General features: G+C 26.5%; 1 protein-coding gene across 1 annotated transcript; it reads right to left on the bottom strand.

The window, feature by feature from the left end:
• Positions 1–1,026: 1,026 nt before the first annotated feature.
• Positions 1,027–20,751, bottom strand: LOC100207417 (rab5 GDP/GTP exchange factor). The gene is made up of 15 exons (XM_065790307.1): positions 20,594–20,751; positions 20,378–20,496; positions 18,821–18,908; positions 18,316–18,407; positions 17,894–17,993; positions 14,734–14,809; positions 13,280–13,392; positions 7,850–8,004; positions 7,617–7,694; positions 7,417–7,528; positions 7,264–7,333; positions 2,083–2,156; positions 1,923–2,010; positions 1,687–1,797; positions 1,027–1,604 (listed from the first exon to the last, which is right to left on the bottom strand). Exons 1-15 carry the CDS (start codon positions 20,671–20,673, stop codon positions 1,218–1,220), a joined length of 1,743 nt encoding a protein of 580 aa, XP_065646379.1. The 5' UTR covers positions 20,674–20,751; the 3' UTR covers positions 1,027–1,217.
• Positions 20,752–22,443: the final 1,692 nt, after the last annotated feature.

Here is a 22,443-nt window from a genome sequence, read left to right as displayed (position 1 = left end):
TAAATTCATTAGGTTTAAGAAACTCCTTTAATTCTTGGGTTTACAAATAATTGCATTTTTTTAGAGCGCCAGCTTCATTTAAACTATTTAGGTCAGTATCATTATTTTTGTCCAGTAAAAAAAGATTCGTTTAAAATAAATTAAATTAGATCCAAAATCATTAGATTCGTTTGAATCCATTTTAGTTATTTTCCCGGTGGGAAATGAGCTAGGAACTAGCTAGAAAATAGCTAACTATTAGCTAGCTAAAAATAAAAGACGCAATTAAAACGTATGAAATACGTATTAGTACGTACTTTAGACGTTTTAAACACGTCTTGTGTCATCTGGATATCTTTTTCACACCGGGTGTAATCCAGGAATAAAAAGTAAAATTCTTTTAACATTTCCGTGTAATTTTTTTATTGTATACAACTTTAGCATACTTACTGGTCGCTCGAATATCTTTAACTTTGGCAAAAAGGAGTTTTCCTTTTCAGCCAAAAACTTTATTTAAAAATATTTTCTCGTTCCATAATTTGAGTAGTCAGGTATTTCTTTTACATTTTCTTTGTCTTGGTAATTTAAAATTTTTGCAATAACAGTTCTTTGTTTTCTGTTCCAGCATTCCTGTTCTGTGCGCCCTCTCAATACAAACTTCGCTTAGTATGCCAAGCTTTTCATATATAAAAACTTTAACATTAAGTTCGCTTTGCTCCCAGGTTTCATTTTCCTTCTCTTCAAAACCATCAAATCGTATATTATTTCTTCTGCTTCTGTCTTCCATTTCTGTTAGTTTGTCTCATATTTCTTCATTACGTAAAGGTTTTTCGTTTTCTTTTTTGTTCTGTTTATGTTTTTTATTTACATTTTTTTGCATTTATGATGTTCTTTAAATTCGTTCAGTTCTTTATTAGCTCTTTCGTTTTCATTTTGAAAAGATAGCAGTTTTAATATCTACAACTTCTTGTTTTAAAATTAAATTTTCGCCTTAAATTACTACCATTTTTTTTTTACATATTTGATGTTTAAAAAAAGTAATTCAAGTTTCATTCAACATCATAACTTAAAGCGTAACTGAAGCATTTATATAAAGCAACAAAACACAATAAAAAAATATAATATAAACTGTTTTTAATTTGAAAAATGTTTTTGATTGAGAAAAGTCATGAACTGTAACAAATTCCTTTTAATGGTGTAACCTTAATCCGACAATAACATAAATTTTTTTTATTCTTTTAAATATCAATTAACAACCCTGTTTGTTTATTTCTATCCATTTCAAAAGTAGTTAGATTAGCGTGCGTGTCTGCGTTCAACGAGTTATTTAATTCGAGGTTGTCGACACGAATGTCGCTAGGAGGTGTCGAGAAATTAACTGACTGTTTGTTTTCGAAAATTGAATCATTATCGTTCGACAATATGTTTAACGTGTTAGGATTTTCGAAAGAGGAAATATCGTTTTTTGATTCATCTGCAAAGCTTAAGCTATCAAAAGACAAACTTTCTTGTTTTATTTCAGTAGGCAGATTATCTGCATTACTACTTTCTGTTTGCTTTATAGATTTTTGTAATAACGTTGCGAAACAATCGAAATTATACTTGTTTTCCATGATTGCTTTCAACTAAAAAAAGGAAAGAAAAGAGAGATAAAAACCAACTAAATCAAAAAAAAAAAAATAATAATAAAATAAAAAATAAACAAACCTGTGAATTAAATTTGGATTTAAACATGTTCATTTCTTTGCGAAAACCACGGGAAGCTTCGAGCGTTTTTGCTTGGCATTCGCGTAACTCGGCTATTTCTTCTAAGTTTAACTGCAAAAATCAAACACACACATAAAAAAATTGATAGCATGGAAGCAGCCAATCAGAAATCAAATCAAAGTTTCTTTATTGATGCTCGACACTGGTTATTGCTCTTATTAAAAAATAAAAAATACCTGCATTTGTTGTAAGCCTTCACAGGTAACTGCATATTTCTTTTGGATTATTTTTGGTCTAAGGATTGGTTTTTCTCCTTTCATATAACTAGAAAATAATAATTATTAAAAAAAAATATCCTTTGAGTAGAAAAAATTAGCATCGGTTTTATACTTTTACCTGTTGAATTCATCTTCAGATATATTTAACGATTGCGCATTTAAATTATCGGTAATGAACGAAACTGCACAACACTAAAAAACAATTTTCTTTGAATTCATATAAAACCTCTTAGAATCAAACACATTAAAATTAGAATCAAAACACATTAAAAAAACCAAAAACATTTATAAAACACTTAAATATTATTAAAAACCAATTATATATTAGTGACTCATGCATTTCAAATTATCTCACACCATTAAATAATCTACATAATTTTTACTTTTTTCCTTGTTTAGTCTAGATAGTTTACTTGCTTTACAAATTTAAATATAAAAAATAAATTTAAATATATATATATATATATATATATATATATATATATATATATATATATATATATATATATATATATATATATACATATATATATGTGTATATATATATATATGTATATATATATATATATATATGTGTGTGTGTATATATATATATATATATATATATATATATATATATATATATATATATATATATATATATATATATATATATATATATATATATATATATATATATATATATATATATATATATCAGGGTGTCCCAAAAAACAACTTTTTTTAAAAATGTCTGCTTCCACCCTCTAATGGTGCTCTATATAACAAAATAATACTGGAATGGAAAAAAATTATTTTATTTGAAAATTAAAAAAAAAAATATTTTAAATAAAATAAAAATATTAATTATAACAATTGTTCAAAATAAACGCATTTTGTGTAAATTAACAAAAAATGATACATATAAATTTTTTGATGTAGACATGATAAATTTTAATGTTTGAAACTATTTTTTCATGTCTTTCTAACAATTCTTTTCAAGAATTATTTTTTAAACAACATTTTGGAATAAAAAAATTTCTATAATTTAAAAATATTATATATAACACTTCCTAACAATTTAAATAAAATTTGTCCCTTTATCAAACAATAATCAGAAGTAATTTGTAACTTAATTTAAAAGCGTTTAAAGATTTTATAATAAGCATTAAAGATTTTATCACTTAAAAATAACCTGTCAATGGCAATTTTTAAGATTCAACAACAGTTAATTGGGGACATCCATAAATGATACTAATCATTTACAAGACATCCATCAGTAAATAAAGGGGGAAGGGGTTACTGAAAACTTTGACAATATTTGGCAATTGGGAGGAAGGGGGCGTTGACACTAAAATGATGTCAAAATAAATAAAAAAAATTTAAGTTTATACAAGCAGATTTTAAATGTATTTACATATACCATGTGGTATAGAAATGGTATATTTGCATTGTGGGAAATTTGATATAAATTTCCTAGAGACATTAAGTAAATTAAAAATTTACCAATGTTTTACCAATTATTGTATTACCAAATCTATTTGTTTACAAATATCAACTAACTGTATTTAAAATTAACAATTGTTATTTGCTTCCTAGAGGATTATAAAATGTGCTTTAAAGTCATTTGTCATTATTTCAAATACAAAACTCTAATTGCTCTCTAGCGGATTGTAAAACGCGATACAATACAAACACATAAAGTCATTATTGAAAATACAAAATGCTAATTGCTCCTAAGCGGCTTGAAGAAAATATCTTGAACAGCTCCTTGCGTTGACAGGAGCAAAATCATTATTTCGATTGTGATGTAAACAATACTGATGTTCTTATTGATGGTCTTGTATGGAAATGCTTATCCTGATAAAAAGAAGGCTAATATTCAGAAAGAAGTCCATAGTCTATGGAACTCAATAAAGGAAGAGAAGTTTGAGCATAAGGATCTTGAATCAAGGTTAATGTATATAATCAATTCACTCAATGAAAAGGCAATGAAGTTCAAAAGCAAGCAATTGTCATTTTGGGCCAATACTCCAAAACAATCTCCACGTATACTCTTCTTGAATTTGACAAGTTTGTAGAACCCACCAAGAGAGATCTGTCATTAATAATTAACAAAGTCCATTAACTTCCAAGTTGTCGACCACTAAAAAAACAAAAAAAACAAGAACTATGGCTCAAGATCATATCAATTCTGAGATTGCAGCTTCAAATCGTGAAGATGCTGGAATTAAGACTAGGAAGAGAAGCGGATTCATTGCTAAAGCTAAAGAGGATGATTTGAAAAAGAAAAAGAGGATTAGCTCAGCTAACCAATGAACTGGCCAAGAAAATGTACGAACAAGCTCAACAGAAGAAAACTAGAGAACTGAAAGCTAGAATAGAGGAAATCTGCTTGAAACATCCAGAAGTCAAAAAGAAACTGAAAATCAGAATTGATATTGGTGTCTATGGATTGTCTGCTGATGAAAGACGTTGGTTAGAGGTTCTCCAGGTAATATAATTTTTAAAATAAACCTTATTTTCTGTTGAGTAGTTCATTATATCCAAATATACCCCTTTATTATCTAAAGCATTAAAACCCTCAACAAATTGACATCCTAGATGATCAATACCTACATTGCTGTCTGATCAGGAAAACACGCATCATCGACCCCTTTTGCTCATGGATTAGACTTTAAGCAGCTCTTGTATATCAAAGAATTCGTCTCTATTACTAGAGATTCTCAAACTAATATGGTTAAACCTATTGTTGTGTTTAATATCGATGGGGGACTCGACAAAAACCCCAGACACCAGAAAGTAATTGAAATTGGCACCTCTAAGTAGAGAATTATCTAGGGTGATTCTTCCACATAAGCATTACGAAATTCATCTTGGTTCTCAACTCAATTACAAATATTCATTGACAAAAGTTAATTTGTAATATATAAAATAACTTTTAACCTATAATAACCAATATATCTCTTTAAATCAGGCAGGACAATAGATGAAGATTTAGAAAAAAAGAAATTTGATTTTGCTGAACAGGCTTCAGCAGATATTTGGTCTGACCTGAAAGTTGACGGTTATCCAACCACTGCAAAGTATATAAATCCAAAGCAATCAAAGCTTAGGAACTTTTTATTTCAAATCTATATTATAATCTATATTTATTATCAAAGTTGGATTGCTTTTCATCTTCGTACGAGTTTTTTTTTGGACTATAAGGAGCTTTTACTTTACTCTAATTAGAGCATGATTTCTTCCGCCACCTGTTCCAGTCAGCCAAACAAGATGGTCTCCAAGTAGCAGATATCTCAGGAGCTAAAGTGTTGTTTCCAACATTCCTGTTTATCCTCATTGCATTAAACACTGAAAGTATTCTTCCTTGACCTGCCAAAAGATTTCCAATTTGTTTGATGCGTTTTGTCCATCAATTCAGTCTAGCCTAGCTGATAGAATCTGTAAAAAGTGATGTTTGAGTTACCTAAAGAAATTAGCTGAAAGGAGACAAAAAAATGGTTCAACTTAACAAAGTTCGAGTTATCTTAAGTTTGACTAATCTGAAGAATTTTAATAGTAATTGATTATACAAATTCAAGGGACCAAATGAAATAATTCAAGATAAGTTCAATTTAACCAGTGTTCGACATACCAGGATTAACCTGTAGTTTTATATTAGATTTATATTTTTAGTTTTTAATTGACAAAGTTTATATTCAATTCAATTTTCCAGAGCAAGCAAAATAGATAATTGTATATTGTAATTGTAAAATAAGAATGAACTATGAAAAGAAAATTAGGTTTTACAATATCAATAATATATTAAGACTAATTAATCTGTATATTTATTTTACTTCTACATTGTTATATATATATATATATATATATATATATATATATATATATATATATATATATATATATATATATATATATATATATATATATATATTATATATATATATATATATATATATATATATATATATATATATATATATATATATATATATATTTGGTTAATTGTTTGTTTTTTGGTTTAGTTTTCTAGTATATTTGGTTGATTATTTTTATTGATATGTATTGAGACCATAATATATATATAAGAGTATTTTTGATTGCATGTATGTAAATAGAGTTTTCATGATATATACATATTTTAAAGTAAATTATTTGATACTCTAAACACTGCACTAAACCTCTACGAAGAATCTATACCTACCTTGTTGGACCATAAATCTTTTCAAACTGCCACTTCTTAATTGTTATTCTAAAAGCCAAAAACTAATATCTTGAATTTTTTTTTTTTTGTCGTGACAGCGAGGTATGCTACTTATCCTATACTGTAAATATTTTTAAAAATCTTATTTTGCATTTTTACATTTAGTAAATAAAATTCCCTCAGTTTATTTACAAAGCTATAAAACATTTATCAACCAATAATGACCACTTTATTGGCACTGACTGCTACTATAAAAGAATAACTTATTCAAATAATATTACTAAAAATAAAAACAATATTACTAACAACTTGATAACCTATATAAATTCATAGTAAAAAACAATAAAAAGATTCAAGTTTTCTAAAATTTTTCGTTATTTTATTGCTTTTTGTATCTTTTTTATTGCTTTTTTTATCATCTTTTTATTTATTTGCTTACCAATTTGTACTAAACTATTGTTACATTTAAAGAAATAAAAAAGAGAATGTTTTTTTAAATTTATCTTTGTATATTTATAGAGCTATTCTATTCTAAAGTAATAAATAACTCATAAGATATATTTTTAACATAACTCAAAAAACAATTGTTTTTATTTTTACTTTGTTTTTTTGTAACTTTTTTGTAACAAAAGTAAAACAACAAGAGTCGACAAAAGTAAAACAACAAGAGTCAACAAAAGTAAAACAACAAGAGTCGACAAAAGTAAAACAACAAGAGTCGACAAAAGTAAAACAACAAGAGTCGACAAAAGTTATGCAAACAGAAACAATTTACTGTCTACTAAAAGTTCACAACGACCATGTAGTCATGTACACAATGACATATACATTATACCAACCCTCAGAATTAGGAAAAATGAGGTTGGCAATATTTTGCCGACCTTAATCTGTTAGAGGTTGGCATCAGGTCAGCAAAAAAAAATTGGCACAAAGTTTTCACCATAAAACATAGAAATGAGGTCGGCAATTTTTTGCCGACTAAAAACACTTCTAGGTCAGCAGTTAGGTTGGCATTGCCAAATGCCGACCCTAATTCTAAGGGTTGATCATACATAATTCGAGAATGAAATAATTAAAAAACATTTCATTAAGTCAAACAAGCAAATAAGTTACCAAATTTGTAAAATAATAACCTCCTTCGCCAGCCATTAATTTGCTTGGATTACAAAACCGAGTTATATATCTATACATAAAAAAAAAAAAAATTAACAAAAATCAAAACAAATTGTTAAAAAATAAAATAAAAATGTTTTAAGAACAACATACTGAATATTTGAATGTAGCAAGGTTGGGTTGCACTTCAAAACAACATAAATAAGAGCAGGTAGAAAGTCATCTGCACTTGCAATAAGTTCATTTTGAGCAATTTGAAGCATCTCTTATGTAAGTTAAGAAAAATTTTATTTTAATTTAAAAAGAAAAGAAATAATTTAATTTCGAAAATACAAAAGTAAATGAAAAGATACGAAATATTGCAATGCTACAGTTAACAATACAAGCTAATTTATCTTGAGGAGCTCTTTTAGTATTCATCTCTTGTAAGTCTAAGGAATAGAAATAAATTTTAGTTTGCTTATCATCATATTAATTAGACAAACTTTTGTGTATGAAAAAGGAGAAAGATAAAAGCTAAAGATAAAGCCTGTATGTTTACTTGAGTGACTTTAATATTTATTAAAATAAAAGTTGAAATTAAAACCTTGAAAAGCTTTGTTTAAAAGTTTCTGGACATCTGAATTGTTTAGGTCAATATTAACTTCAAGCTGCTCATAAGTGACCCAATGTAAGCTGCGAATTTTTTTTTGGATAAAAATATCTTTTTTCTCGTCATCACTTGATGGCTGACTAAATGCACTAAATTTAAAATAAAAAATTAATTACTAATATAAATATATAACATAATATTCTATTGATGTGGTGGTGGTGTAGTGGTAGAACACTTGCCTTGTAAGCAAGAAGTTCTGAGTTCAATGCCCACCTTACTGAGCAGTTTTGAACAAGTTGTCGTTTGAGTTGCTTTGTGTGTCCACGCGGTCGAAGACTCTACTTTAAAGACTCTTTGGTTGGTTGACGCTGAGTGACTGAGAAGTTAACTTTAATATTTAGATAAATTTAACATTACCAAATGCGCGTTTGCTTTTTTTTTTCTACTATTGAAATCTTAAAAATATATATATTGTAGTATAAAGTTTCGTTTTAAGTAACATAAACAATTTTGATAGCATTTCATAAAACGATTGTCATGATTTTATTAAATATTAGTTCAGCATCTGCCGGCGAGAGGCATTAACATTATTATCAACTAATTAACATTAGCAGTTTATAAAATGATTTAAAATGAAAATGAATGAAAGATATAAAATGATACAAATGAGATATAAAATGTACGATCATTTTTCTTTTTCAACATCGGTAACGATTGAAGTTCTTATTTAACTATCATTTAAAATTAATGTAACTAAGAACATTTTCTCCTTTTTTTTCATTTATTTTTCTCATAACCTTTTCCCACAATTTCCGAAGTCATAGCAACGAATGAGTTATTTTTAAATAAATTTCAAATTAACAATTGTGAATTTGCACATTTTTTATATTATTAAATTGTAAGAGAATTGTCAAATATCAACACTTCAAAATGGAGGCGACTAAAAAGAGACAAACAACACTTTCATTTTTAACACAAGCATGATCGGAATTAAATTCACCTGTTGAAAAGAAGAAAAAACTCAATAGTAGAAAATTACAGCTAACAACAGCTCAAAAATGGGTAAACACTACTCTTGCAAAATATAATGCAAATGAATGGCTAGAGATATTAAATAAAGGAAATTATGTTACAGCATTAAAATGCACTGTATGTAGTCAGTATACTAAACAAATTGATATTTATAAAGGATATACGCCAGAATGGGGAAGCGATGAAGGTAGTTGTAGGATACAGCACAGTGCCGCAGTTGATCATGCAAATGGTTTGTCACATCAAAGAGCCTACAAATTAGCAATGAAAAGTGAAGGAATGGATGTAAGCGAACGAAATGATAAATTAAGCAACCTGCAGAAAGAAATGCAGCAAACTGATATTTTATCAGGCCTGAAAACCATGACCACAAAAGATCTAAATTTAACAAGAAAAAAATTTGAGGTAGCATACTTTATTGCCAAAGAAGAGCTTCCGCTTAGCGTATACCCTAAAATACTATGTTTGGAAGAAAATCATGGTGTAGAGTTTGGCCAAGCATATAGAAATAAAATAACTTGTGGAACTTTTATTGATTACATTGGATTGAATTTGTCAAATATTCTCAGAAATGAATAAAAAACACAAAATTACTTCAGTATTTTAATTGATGAATCAACAGATGTATCTGTAATTGAAAAAGAAGCTATATTTATTATCAGTTTCGATCCTACTCCAATAGGAATGACAGAGATAATCAGTCAATCCCTTGAATCAGAAGGTATTGAAAATTTTAAAACTGCACCATCAGCACCAAAACCAAATTAGTTGGTTTTGGTGCTGATGACGCAGCTGTAAATAGAGGAAGTAGGACAAGTGTAAATGTATTACTTCAGAAAGAAATTCCATGGATAACTTTTGGTTGGTTTGTTGCACATCGCCTTGAGAGCCTTAAAAGATAAATTTGCAGAAATAAAAGCATTTAATGATGTCAATAACATTATTTTGAAAATGTATAACATTTATAAAAAATCCCCAAAAAAGTTATGACAGCTAGGAAAGCTTGTTGCTATCCTTGAAGAGGGTAATTCATTTGACATTGCAGGTATTCGCCCCAAAAAAGCATCAGGTATATTGGATTTTTTTTTTCAATTTTATCTATAAAAAATACTTTATAAAATAATATACTTTATTACATGCTCGTTTTTTTATACAACAAAAGTTCTTTATAAGTTTTTTATAAAACAGTGTTTTGAGCAATAAAAACTTTTTATAAAATAAAATACTTGTGCAATAATAAATAGGAACGCGATGGATTGCACATAAAATTCAAGCACTTGAGGTGATCTAAGACAAATATGGAGTATATATGAAACATCTCAAAAACACGACTGCGGATTTCAGTTTTACTCAAGCAGAAAGAGCAAAGTTTAAAGGGTATTATCAGAAGTGGAATCATGGATGAATACCTCTTTATATAGCATTATTCATAGAAGTTTTATTGTCAGCAATGTTGTTATCTTTATCTTTTCAAAGCAACGAAATTGGATTTATTGAACAAACTAAAAAACAGTTAAGTCGCTTGAAGAAAAAAGAATTTAATGATTTACCAACAGTCAAACAATTCCTTGCAAAAGTAACAAACAACACTGGAAAGTATTCATTTCAGGATGTTGAGCTTCATGATTTTACAAACGCACTAACTTTAGTTAAGAATTCGAAATCAATGATTGTAGCATTAATTGCCGAATCCATAGAAGAGCGTTCAGAAGTGCAAAATACAGTTCCTGATATGTATAGAATGTTAATCCTAAACACTGGCGGCTGGTTTCAAAATAACACCAATAATTCATTTGCTGATGATAACATCGAAAAATTGCATGACTTTTTTAATATGTCGTTACATTATGCTGGCTTCACTGGGAGTGTAAATAATATGTTAGATGCTTGGCATAACTTAGTTGATTACACTGTAAATATTTGGCACCAGATAAAACTGAGTACCGTAAAGTATGGTATCAAATTTTTTGAGTTCTATGAAAAAAGTCCAGTTCTACTTCTTGTTGAATTGTTGTTCGTATTGCCTGTTTCAAATGGAAAGGTTGAGCGTCTTTTTTCTCTTATGAATAGAATTAAAACTGACACAAGAAAACGCTTAACTGAAAAACGGCTAAATAATTTAATTCGGGTGCGCACTGATGAAACAAATAGTGAAGAATTTGATGTGAATCCTGCCATTGAATTATGGGCCGAAGATACGTTGCGAAGGCCTACATAAGAAAGTCGAAAAATTTATTCAAAAAAAGCAACAAATAAAAAAAAACTGTTAAAACATGAACTGATTTACAATCGCTATCAGACGAGTCTTTAGATTTAAAATCATCTTTCGATGAAACTTTGGATAATGAATCAGATGAAACGTATCTTTAAAAAAACATTTTTAAGTTAGATAAAACTTTGTTTTTTGTAATTTAGGCAATTATTATAGTAGTATTACATAAAACGATTCTTGATTAAGTATTCAGTTAAAATTATTTTGATATAATATAAAAATGTTTATTTTTTTATTTTTTTTAAAAATAGAATACAAATAATAAAGGAATACGAGTTTGTTCATTTTAAAGTATCAAGTTATTTTTTTATTTACAAAGTTTTGTCATGCAGAATAATTACTACAATGAAAATTTAAACCAAATGAAAAATTAAAATTTTGACCGCCCAAAAAAAACAATTAACTGTCAATTTTATGTATTAGCTGGTCAGTTTGACCGCTCGCCTTTGATTTCTTATTTTCCACGCTGGTGTGTGTGTGAGTGTGTGCATGTATACACAAAAAAATATATATATATATAAAATATGCTTATATGTGTATATATATACATACATATAAAATCATATATTATTTATATGTATATATGTTTACATAAGGGCTTGGTAACTAGTGGAAACCGCAATAGGTTGAATGGTTTTTTGTTCAGTTTTCTCAAAACCAAAACAGTTTTGCAGTTTTTTTTTCTTTTAAAAAAAACGGCAAAACCGGTCATTAATTATACATTATTAAATAGATAAATAGTTTGAGTATTTCTTGTTTTGACAAGCTAACAAGTAACCTGGAAAGCGCACATATCATGAAAATATATATGATTTTAAATTTACTTTGATATTGCATATTGTTTTATTTAATTCAATATTTTTCTACCAATTATTAATAGATTTCATACTGACATAATCTTTCAACAATATTTAAATTTTAAAATACTTAAAACAATCCAAAAAAGACAAGTAACTAACTTAAGTTAAGTGTGCTTAATAAGTTTTTTGTTTGTTGTTTCATTTTGTCTGTTATTTAATTTTTTGCTATTGTTGTTTAACTATTTTATTTGAGATAAAAATCAATAAATAACAATCTGAAATTAAAGTAACTAAACAAAAATAATTTTTTTTGACTTCAAAATTTAATTTTGACTTTTGTATCATTTTAAATATTATAAATGTTAGTATATTTTTACATTATACTTTTGTAAACAGATCATATGCATAATATTCAGTTGACAATAGTATATTTAGTATAATATAAAAATAAAAAATAGGTTTGTTGCCACAAAAGATGAGGGATTAGAAAGGAAAAAAGAGGTTTAAAAAAAAAGATGATCCAAGTTCATTAAATTCAAACTAAACTAAATTAAACTAAAAAAAAGATATTAATGTTACAGTACTTTGATAAAAATTATTGTTTAATAATTAATGAAAAAAATTAAATTTTTTATTTTAGCTTAAGTATGAAAAATTTTCTTTAGTTTACTCTCATCTTATTTGAGTATATCAATTCTGTAGATTACATTCCATTTATACAGCAATAATAAAAATTCCTAGTATGGCAGTTTTTGAATTTTTTGTTAAAACACCAAAATATATAAAAAAAAGCTTGGTTTAAAAAAGTTTTTTTTTTATTTTACACATTTTTTATTATAAAATTTGTAAAAAAAAAACAAATTTTTTTTTATACACAATTTTTATTATAAAATGGATTTAAGTGTTCATTTTTTTATTATTATAACTTTTAGTCATATATATATAAAATATTATTATACATAACTTATATATCATTTAAATATACAATTTATTAATAAAATTGATTTCTTTAAAAAAATTGATATAATAAACTAATTTAAGTTTTAATACACTATTTTAAAATGATGATATATTAATTGTAAGAAATGAAAAAAAAAAAAAGTAAAGAAAATAGGAAAAAAAAAAGAAGAATTTTTTGTACTTTTCATTTTCAAGATTATTTTCAGGTCAGTAAATTCTTTATCTGTTCTGAATAACAAATACTCTATCTGGTCAGGATAATGAATACCTTATCACCTCAGTTTGTTTTAAAAAAAAATTTTTTTTGAGTGGAAAAGCAAAACTTTGCTTTTCATAAAATATTTTTAAAAATTTACTCACATTTTATAAATATGTGTCATAATATATTTTTCAATGTTATCCATCATACGCTCAAGTTTTTCTGCAGGCAAATCACGAAATGAAGGATGGGACTGAATATGATTTCCCATTTTCTAAAATAAAGACTGCACATCATCAAAAACTTAAGGAGAATAAGCAAGTAGGTATGTTTAAGTAATTTTTTAGGCAATGTTTTAAATATAATAAATATTTAAGAGTGTTGTAAAAGTATATTTCAGATTTAATAGATAAAAATACTATTATAAGAATAACAAAAATGTTCTTTTCTAAAAAAACTGTGACTGATTTTAATAACAATTCTAAAAAATGCCTGAAAAACTATTTTAAACAAACACCTACTCTAAACAACTAATTTTATTGCATCAAAAACTAGAGTTAATTTCAAAATGCAAACACAAAAACAAGTAAAATTAAAATGATTATATGAAACAGGGATTATTCAGGTCATATTTTTAAAAATCTTGAAAATTTTTACCTAAAAATATCAGGAAAAAATTTGGAAAAACTTATAAGAAATATCCAGAATAAATGATACCTTTACTGTTTTAATTATTTGATGACAAAGATACAAACAAATTTTTTTGTATTTCTAAATTATTTAGAGGTTTGGAAAAAACAAAATTTTAAAGAAATATCCAGAACTCTAGAAATCAGGAAAAAGATAATCTCTGATAAAAATAAATAGCCTAAATAACTAAATCCTTAAAATGGCAAGCAACTTCATGAGCAATGGTGCCACAGTAAGCTAAGCTGCGATTTGCTTTTTATTTATGAATGTTTCACAAAAAGCTTATAAAGCGTATATTAATACTAAGTTTTAAAAACAATCAGAATTTCACAATCCAAAATTTGTATTATTATCAAGGTTGTAACACAAAGTTTAAATAAGTGATGTCCTTATTGTAGGCTTTTTTCTGTCAATCTGCATTTTCTGCCCACCTGCATCGGTATTGGCATTGAAAGACAAAAAATGCTGATGCTGATATTGATGAAATACCTGATAATTAAAATAACAATAACAATACTTCTGGCCAGAATTATCATGATCACTGTGCTACTGGTAACATGTAATTTTGTTTAGAGTTGATTAGTAGGTCTAAGGCAACTGTATACTTAAAAAATTATTTTTATAAAAAAAATTTGAAACAAACTTTTTTCCTTAAATTTTAGCAATTTAGCCTCTAAATGCGATAGTGGTGTAGTGGTAGAGTGTTTGCCTTATAAGCAAGAAGTTTCGCATTCAACACCCACCACATCCCAGGTAGTACCGCGCTCAAATTGTTTCTCTACGCAGCAACATTGTTTGTCAAGGTTCATCTTATATTGCATATATTACATGATACTTTTTTAATGAAAATTTCATTTAAGACTAAAATTTCACTAAAACATTAAGTAAAATTTAGTAAAAAAAAAAAAACACTGATCGAACTTACCACATAAAAATCCTGAACAATCAAACTCTGTTGCTGTACAGAAAACTCATGACTTTGTAAAATACCAATAATAAACCTAAGTTTAAAAAATTATAAAACTGAATTAACTAAAATTTAATTAAATAAATTTAAATTTGAAATATAAAAAATTTATAAAAAGTCAAAACTTATAAAGCAAATTTGTATGTCAAGTTGAACATATAGGTGTTCATAAAGTGCAATATAAAACCTTCAAATGACCAAAAATGTCTTTAAAGAAGTTACTTGAGCGCAGTAGAAGGTGGCATGTACATAAAACTAGCCCGCATCATTTATGAATTATAAAATCATGCAAGCAATCAACAATCAAAGGTTGATGCACTAATCAATTGCAGTGATTGTTGCAGGTACTGTAATTGCAAAATTATGGGGTTTACTCATTGCTTGCCATCAAAAATTTAAAAACTCTGGATATTTCATGAAAAAAGCAAAACTTTTTGGCAATAATGCCCTATATAATCTACCCAATACCGCATGTGTTTTTCTAGATATCTAGAATTTCTAGAATTTTAACAACAGATTTAACATTAATCAAAAAACACTGTAATCTCCAAAGATAGTTATAACTTTTATCTTTTAAATATTCTTTTATTTTGTTTTATAATTTTCTAATATATAATATAAAAATACATTTGCAGCATAAAACTGATGTAAACATTTCCTGATTTAGATTACACTTCGCAACTTCTTTATTAGAAACTAAAACAAATATAACAATTGTAACCATTGTAATATTTGAACTAAATAAAATTAAAATAGCATTGCATAATTTTATGACAGCTCATTTGATGAGTCACTTCAGAAAATAGTAGTATTTGTAGAAGAAAGGAATAAATATGGCATTACTATGACGATAAGGTGCAAAATGTAAAAAATATTGAAAGGCAGATTTAACTACATTTCATAATTTGTTTTTTGCATTATGTCTAAAAGAAAAATATCTTATGTGACACAAACCTTTTACAAAAGAACAACATTTAAAAACCTCTTGGATTCTTGCTTAAAACTATACCATATAAATATGGTATAGTTTTGTTGAATTATATAAACTATTTGACAAATCCAATATGTTATTTTTAGTAGTTACGTACTGGCCTACTAGAAAAAGTAAGTAACAATCTTCACCATCAGGCCTTGTTTTGAAGCATCCCAAAGCTTACAATTTACGTGCGCATTAAGTTAGTTTAAATACGCCTAAAGCAATATTGATTAAGCAACTTTTTATTATTTTTTAATACTTAAATAATTTAAAAGATATCTTTTAGGCGGTAGGATAAAAGAAGTAATTAATGCTGTAAAAACCACTTAAATAATTTAAAAGATAACTTTTAGGCGGTAGGATAAAAGAAGTAATTAATGCTATAAAAACCACTTAAATAATTTAAAAGATATCTTTCAGGCGGTAGGATAAAAGAAGTAATTAATTAAAAACTACTTAAATGCTTGAATGACAATTATGTAAAAAAATTTGTTACAAAAGTTTGAATGACAACTACGTTCAATATAAGCACTATTTAAAAATAGAATAAATTCAGATAAAATTAAAAACAAATACAATCTAATTTCTATTTAAATATTACAATAAATTGTTTAATAACAAAACTTTACCTTAAAAAAAAATTAGTTTATTTTCACTCCAATTCTTTTTTAACTTTTTTTTTTTTTACTAAAAATTAAATTTCTTGATAACATGTACGTTACACTTATTTTTAACAAACGTTAAACTTTGTTTTTGTAAGCAAGTTAAAATGCAACGATTCATTAATTAATCATATTTGGAAACATAAAATAATCGCTGATAAAGTATTTAAAAACAGTTTTTTATTCTTCCAATAAGTTATACTTTTATTTGTCCATCACTAACTTTTTTTAAAATAAAAAATCATTAGCAAAGCTGCAATTATGAATTTAAGAAAATTGCATTTTTTATTTAAAACAAGGCCTGCAGCAAGTTCAGAAGGTAAATATTTCATAAAAATTATAAAATTCTTTTTGAGACACAACTCATCCTCATTTAAATTAGTTTTCTATTGGAAAAATTACTAAGACATTTGACATTATACTAACCTTACATACATATCAGGGTGTTTAATCCAATTATATACTAATCTAAATCAACCACTTTTTACTACCAAAAGTTTGAACAACATAAAGTTGTTGCTGAATATTTCTACAGATAAAACCTGTCAATATCCATTAATATCCATTTTTAAATATAAGCAATTATAAATAATCAACTTAATTTATGGATGTATTGTTAAATTTTATTCTAATTATCGAACCTTTTAAAATTTTGATAAAAAAAAATTCTTATGGCATAAAAAATGTCAACTAAAACCTTAAATTAAAAATACAGAATCCTGATGAAAAAGATGCATTCTTACAATGAGTTAAAAGTTCAAGTAGAGGGTTCAAAAAGTAAAAATGCTTTCAAATGATTTAATTATTTAACACAAAGCAAAAATGCTATCAAGTTAATTAATTGTTCAACACAAAGCAAAAATACTATCAAAATGCAGTAGTGATGTAGTGGTAGAGCGCTCAACTCAGAAGCCCAAAGTTCCGAGTTGGAACCCCACCACATCCATAGTACCAGATAGTATCAGACTTAGTACCAGATAGTATCAGACTTAGTACCAGATAGTAGCAGACTTAACTAGATTCTCCATGCAGCTGCCTTGTTCGCCAAGGTTTGTGTTTCTAAGTTATAGAGTTGATAGAGGGTTGTAACCACAATTAAAAAGTAGTCTCTTTGACTGCAGTGGCCTTCATGGCCTTGGTAAGGTGAATTAACATAAAAAAGAAAAGAAAAAAAAAGTGATTTGTTTAACACAAAGCAAAATTGCTATCAAGTGATTCAACTGTTGACCAGAAAGCAAAAATGCTATCATGTGATTTCATTTTTCAACACAAAACAAAAATGCTATCAAGTGATTCCATTGTTCACCACAATGGGTCTTTAAGTAATTTATCAATAATCAAACTTCAATAAATACTTGATTTTGTAATATGTTCCAAAACTGTATATGAACTACATGGCTTAGCATATGTAGAGGAAGTATTACTGTAAATGCAATTATAAATACTATTGTGGTTGTTATAAATAATATTTAAACAAAACCTGTTGCATCTATCTTTTATATCTTTTGAAGCAGGTTTCTTTAAAGCTTTCAAAAAATCAATAAAATCTCGAGATGTTGTCATAATTTCTTCTTTTGCAACTGAAGAAAAAAAATTATAAAATTTTAACAAATACAAATCACTTTGGTGTTTTTTAAAGTTATCCATCATTAAATTTTTTAAAGATTTTCTACATTAAAAAAAATTTATTATAAATATAAGAGTTTTACTTTAATTAAAATTCTTATATACCGTTTTGATTTTAAATTAAGATTCAAATAATTCATATGGTCAAATAATTGTTATTTCATAGTTCTTATTTTTATTTAGTTACTTCTTGAAACTTCAACTTTTTTAATTTTCACTAAAAGTGAATACAATTTGAAAAAAGTCTTGCATTAAAACTTTCAAAATCAGTCCTACCATCAAACTTTGGCTTCCTTCCAGAATCTGTGTAGCTTAGAGCTTCTACTTTAACATTTGGACTTTTTGTAAAAAACTTTTTAAAGCTATCCCTAAAAATCAAAAAAAAAAAAATACCTTATTTGCAACAAGAAAATTCTTAAATAACCTGACCATATCAATAAAGGCAGGTTTAGCTGTGCATAAAAAGTTATTGATAACACTACACAGAAATAACCATCTGTGAGGGAAGGGGGTTATGGACATTTACAGACTGAGACTTTTAGTTTTTAATCAAAATAAGGAGTTAAAAAAAAAAGTTAAAACTCCATGTCCATCATATGTAAACTGTACCCAAACCCTGATTTGATATATTTACATAAGTCCCCATAGATATTTTAGCATGATGCCATCAATCAAATTTTAAATATACATACACACACATATACACATGCGTATGTGTATATACATATATGTGTGCATTAGTGTGACACAAACCTTTTACAAAAGAACAACATTTAAAAACCTCTTGGATTCTTGCTTCTGCTTTTTCTTTTCTTCAAACTTATCGAACTTTAACTGAGATACATTAGATTCAGATGTTGATAAAATGTCTGATTAAAAAATAATTTCTTAAATTTGTATTTTAATTAGAAATTTTGGTTATCTAAAATTCTCATATTCAAATTTAAATATCATGTTAAGTAAAAATAATTATTAAAAGTAATATTTTAATAATATTAAATACTGTAAATTATTAAAAAGCTGTAAATTATAACAATAGCTTAAGCAATTTTAAACCTCACCAAATAAGAATATTATGAGATATTATTTAAATGAGAGATATTATGTTAAAAAATGGCAATTTCAAACTAATGTACAAAAGATATTATTTTGTACTAACAAACCCCCCCCCCCTCCCATCCCTTACTGCAAACCAGCATACAGGATGAAGGAGAGAGTTGAGAGTTTGTAAAAATAAAATAAAAATTTTTGCAATGAAATTTTTTTGCGTTAAATCGTGCCCTGAGCTCCTTTTAAAATTTTTCGAAACAAGGAAATGCTTATAAACTGCTAATTTTATAAAAAAGTAAAAAATAAAGCTGTGTTTATAAATAAGCTCTAGAAATTTATTTAATGTCAAGTGGCAAAATATTCTTTGACCAAACCAACCAATAAACTTATTGTTAAGTATTTTTTTAACAACCTCAGTTTGCTCAAGAAGCGAATGTGTTTTAGAATGGTTATAAAACTTATACTGGTGTTTATATAGACATACTGGTGTTTATATAGACATACTGGTGTTTATATAAACATTTCTCACAAATGTTATAAGTTTGTAATATCAGAATATACAGCTTAGAAACCTAAAAGACAATGACACTGATTCTTGCATAAATTAAAAGCAATGCAAGAATATATATAAGATATGTTTATCAAACCATGTTTACCTTTGTAAGATACTTTTAGTATGCAAATGATTACCCTCACACATAAAAATATTTTTTTAAACTAAAAAAATATTATAATGTATAATTTATACATATAATATACTAAGTATTACCTTTTACGTCGTGTTTTTATATTTTCATTTTACTAACAAAAGATAAAAGTTTAAACATTTAGTTACCAGGCTAAAGCATTTAGTTACCAGGTTAAAGCACTTTTCTTGTTTTTAGTGAAACAAACAAGAAAAATGTTTGATATAAAAACATCTTACATATGTTTTTATATCAGACATGTAACTATAATGTGGACATTTTTTTAAAACTATTTATCTTGGTGAAGATTTTGATAAACAGTTTGAATTTCAAAAACTATTTCGATTTATATATTTATTAACTATATTCGATTTACATTCTTTTCAGCTTGATTTCTTTAAAATACTGAAAAACTAAAAGGTAAGTTATTAAAATCTGAATGAATACTACCAACTGACTAAACATTAACAACTGAATAAAGTTGTTAACAATTAAAATTTTAATTATGACATTATTGATAATAAATTGTTATTGTGTGAACTTAATAACAAAATTTATTTTAATTATTAAAACCTTACAACCTTTTAAATAGAAATTCTGACCTAACTCAGGAATAGGTGCAGATAGCAATTCTTCATAACCAGGTTTACTTTGAAATGACACTTCCTTAAAACATTTTGAACAATACCCTTCCCATGCTGGATTTCCGAAAAATCCACATCTAAGATTTTAATTAACTAATTAAATAACTTAAATATTAACCAATAATATAGAGATTAACCAATTCAAACAATTTAAATAAAACTACAAATGATTACCCAGTTTTACAATAAAGTACAGCGCCAAGACGTTTTGATGATGACGGAATTCTATTGTGGTGGTCTTCAAGCCATGCCATTTACTGGTATTATTAGTTTTTCTTATATTAGGAATTATAAAAAATTATGAATATTTGCTATAAGCAATTACAATTTTAAAAACAATGAAAATTTCAAAACAATAATTAATTATAAGTATATATTTATTTATTAAAATGATATATATACAGGATATACACTTTCAGTTATAAAACCTGTTATCAACATGTGTCCTGTTTAAAAACTAAAACTTAAAAAAGAAATCAAAAATAACAAAAAGCATAAAAAGTATTAAAATTAGTAAAGTGTCAATGCTGTCAATGTCAAATGTCAAATGTCAATGCTGTCAATGTCAAACGTCAATGCTGTCAAATGTCAATGTCAAATGTCAAACGTCAATGTTGTCAATGTTAAACGTCAATGCTGTCAATGTCAAACGTCAGTGTTGTCAATGTCAAACATCAAACGTCAATGCTGTCAATGTCAAACGTCAATGCTGCTTAAAAAAAAAGTGGTTGTTTAGCTTTTTTTTAAATAATGTTAGTTCTGCCATATTTCTAATATCCAAAGGTAAAAAGGTAAAGGTAGCTTGTTCTAATATCCAAAGGTAAAAAGGTAAAGGTAACTTGTTCTAATATCCAAAGGTAAAAAGGTAAAAAGGTAACTTGTTCTAATATCCAAAGGTAAAAAGGTAAAAAGATAACTTGTTCTAATATCCAAAGGTAAAAAGGTAAAGGTAACTTGTTCTAATATCCAAAGGTAAAAAGGTAAAAAGGTAACTTGTTCTAATATCCAAAGGTAAAAAGGTAAAAAGATAACTTGTTCTAATATCCAAAGGTAAAAAGGTAAAGGTAACCCGTTCTAATATCCAAAGGTAAAAAGGTAAAGGTAACTTGTTCTAATATCCAAAGGTAAAAAGGTAAAAAGGTAACTTGTTCTAATATCCAAAGGTAAAAAGGTAAAGGTAACTAGTTCTAATATCCAGGGTAAATATCCAAGGTAAAAAGGTAAAGGTAACTTGTTCTAATATCCAAAGGTAAAAAGGTAAAAAGGTAACTTGTTCTAATATTCGAAGGTAAAAAGGTAAAGGTAACTTGTTCTAATATCCAAAGGTAAAAAGGTAAAAAAACTTGTTAAAAAGTTTTGCGCCTGCAAAGTAAAAAGAGTTTGATGTCATTTTTTGTCAACTTAAAGTTTTATTTTCGGAAGTCTCAACAATATTCCTTGTCTGGTACATTTCTTATGTTTAATGGTTTCGAAGTGATTAGTAAAATTTTCATAAAGTTCATTATTTAAAACTTTTTTACAAAAAAGAATAAGTATCTTTTTACAATTTTCTCATTTTCCTTAAGATTGTGATAGCTACCTATTAAATCTTTTGCTCTTCTGTCAAATGAACTTAGTTTGGCTTTGTGCGTTGCTGTAAAATTAAGGTTGATGTTGGAATTGTATGTTAATATTGGAACAATAATTTGTTAATAAATCTGGAGAGCTGCCTTTGCAGGAAGGAAGATCTTTAATTTACTCAGCAATTTTAAACAACCACAGGCTTTTCTATAACTATCCTAAAAATGACATCATAGGTATTTATATGATTTCACAAAGTTAATTATTTCTTGTTTATAACTTAAATAAACTATATTCTTGTTACATTTTTTTTGCAGATACAAATAGCATTTCTTCCATTTTTCCCACATTCAGATTAATTATTAGTTCATTATTATTAAGGTACTTTACTATACTGTTTAATTCCAATATTAGATACTCTTGAATAGTCTTGAGATGTTTATGATTATAGTATATGATGGCAT

Source organism: Hydra vulgaris, chromosome 02, assembly GCF_038396675.1.
Source record: "Hydra vulgaris chromosome 02, alternate assembly HydraT2T_AEP".
NCBI classification, from domain to species: Eukaryota; Metazoa; Cnidaria; class Hydrozoa; order Anthoathecata; family Hydridae; genus Hydra; species Hydra vulgaris.
This window is presented reverse-complemented; position numbering and strand designations above follow the sequence as displayed.

Excerpts from the sequence above, each read along its gene's own strand:
- LOC100207417 (XM_065790307.1), bottom strand. The coding sequence starts at position 20,673 with ATGGCATGGCTTGAAGACCACCACAATAGAATTCCGTCATCATCAAAA. Across the intron at positions 2,011-2,082 it reads TCTGAAGATGAATTCAACAG|TTATATGAAAGGAGAAAAAC; the intron begins GTAAAAGTATAA and ends ATTATTTTCTAG. Across the intron at positions 1,605-1,686 it reads AATCCAAATTTAATTCACAG|TTGAAAGCAATCATGGAAAA; the intron begins GTTTGTTTATTT and ends TCCTTTTTTTAG.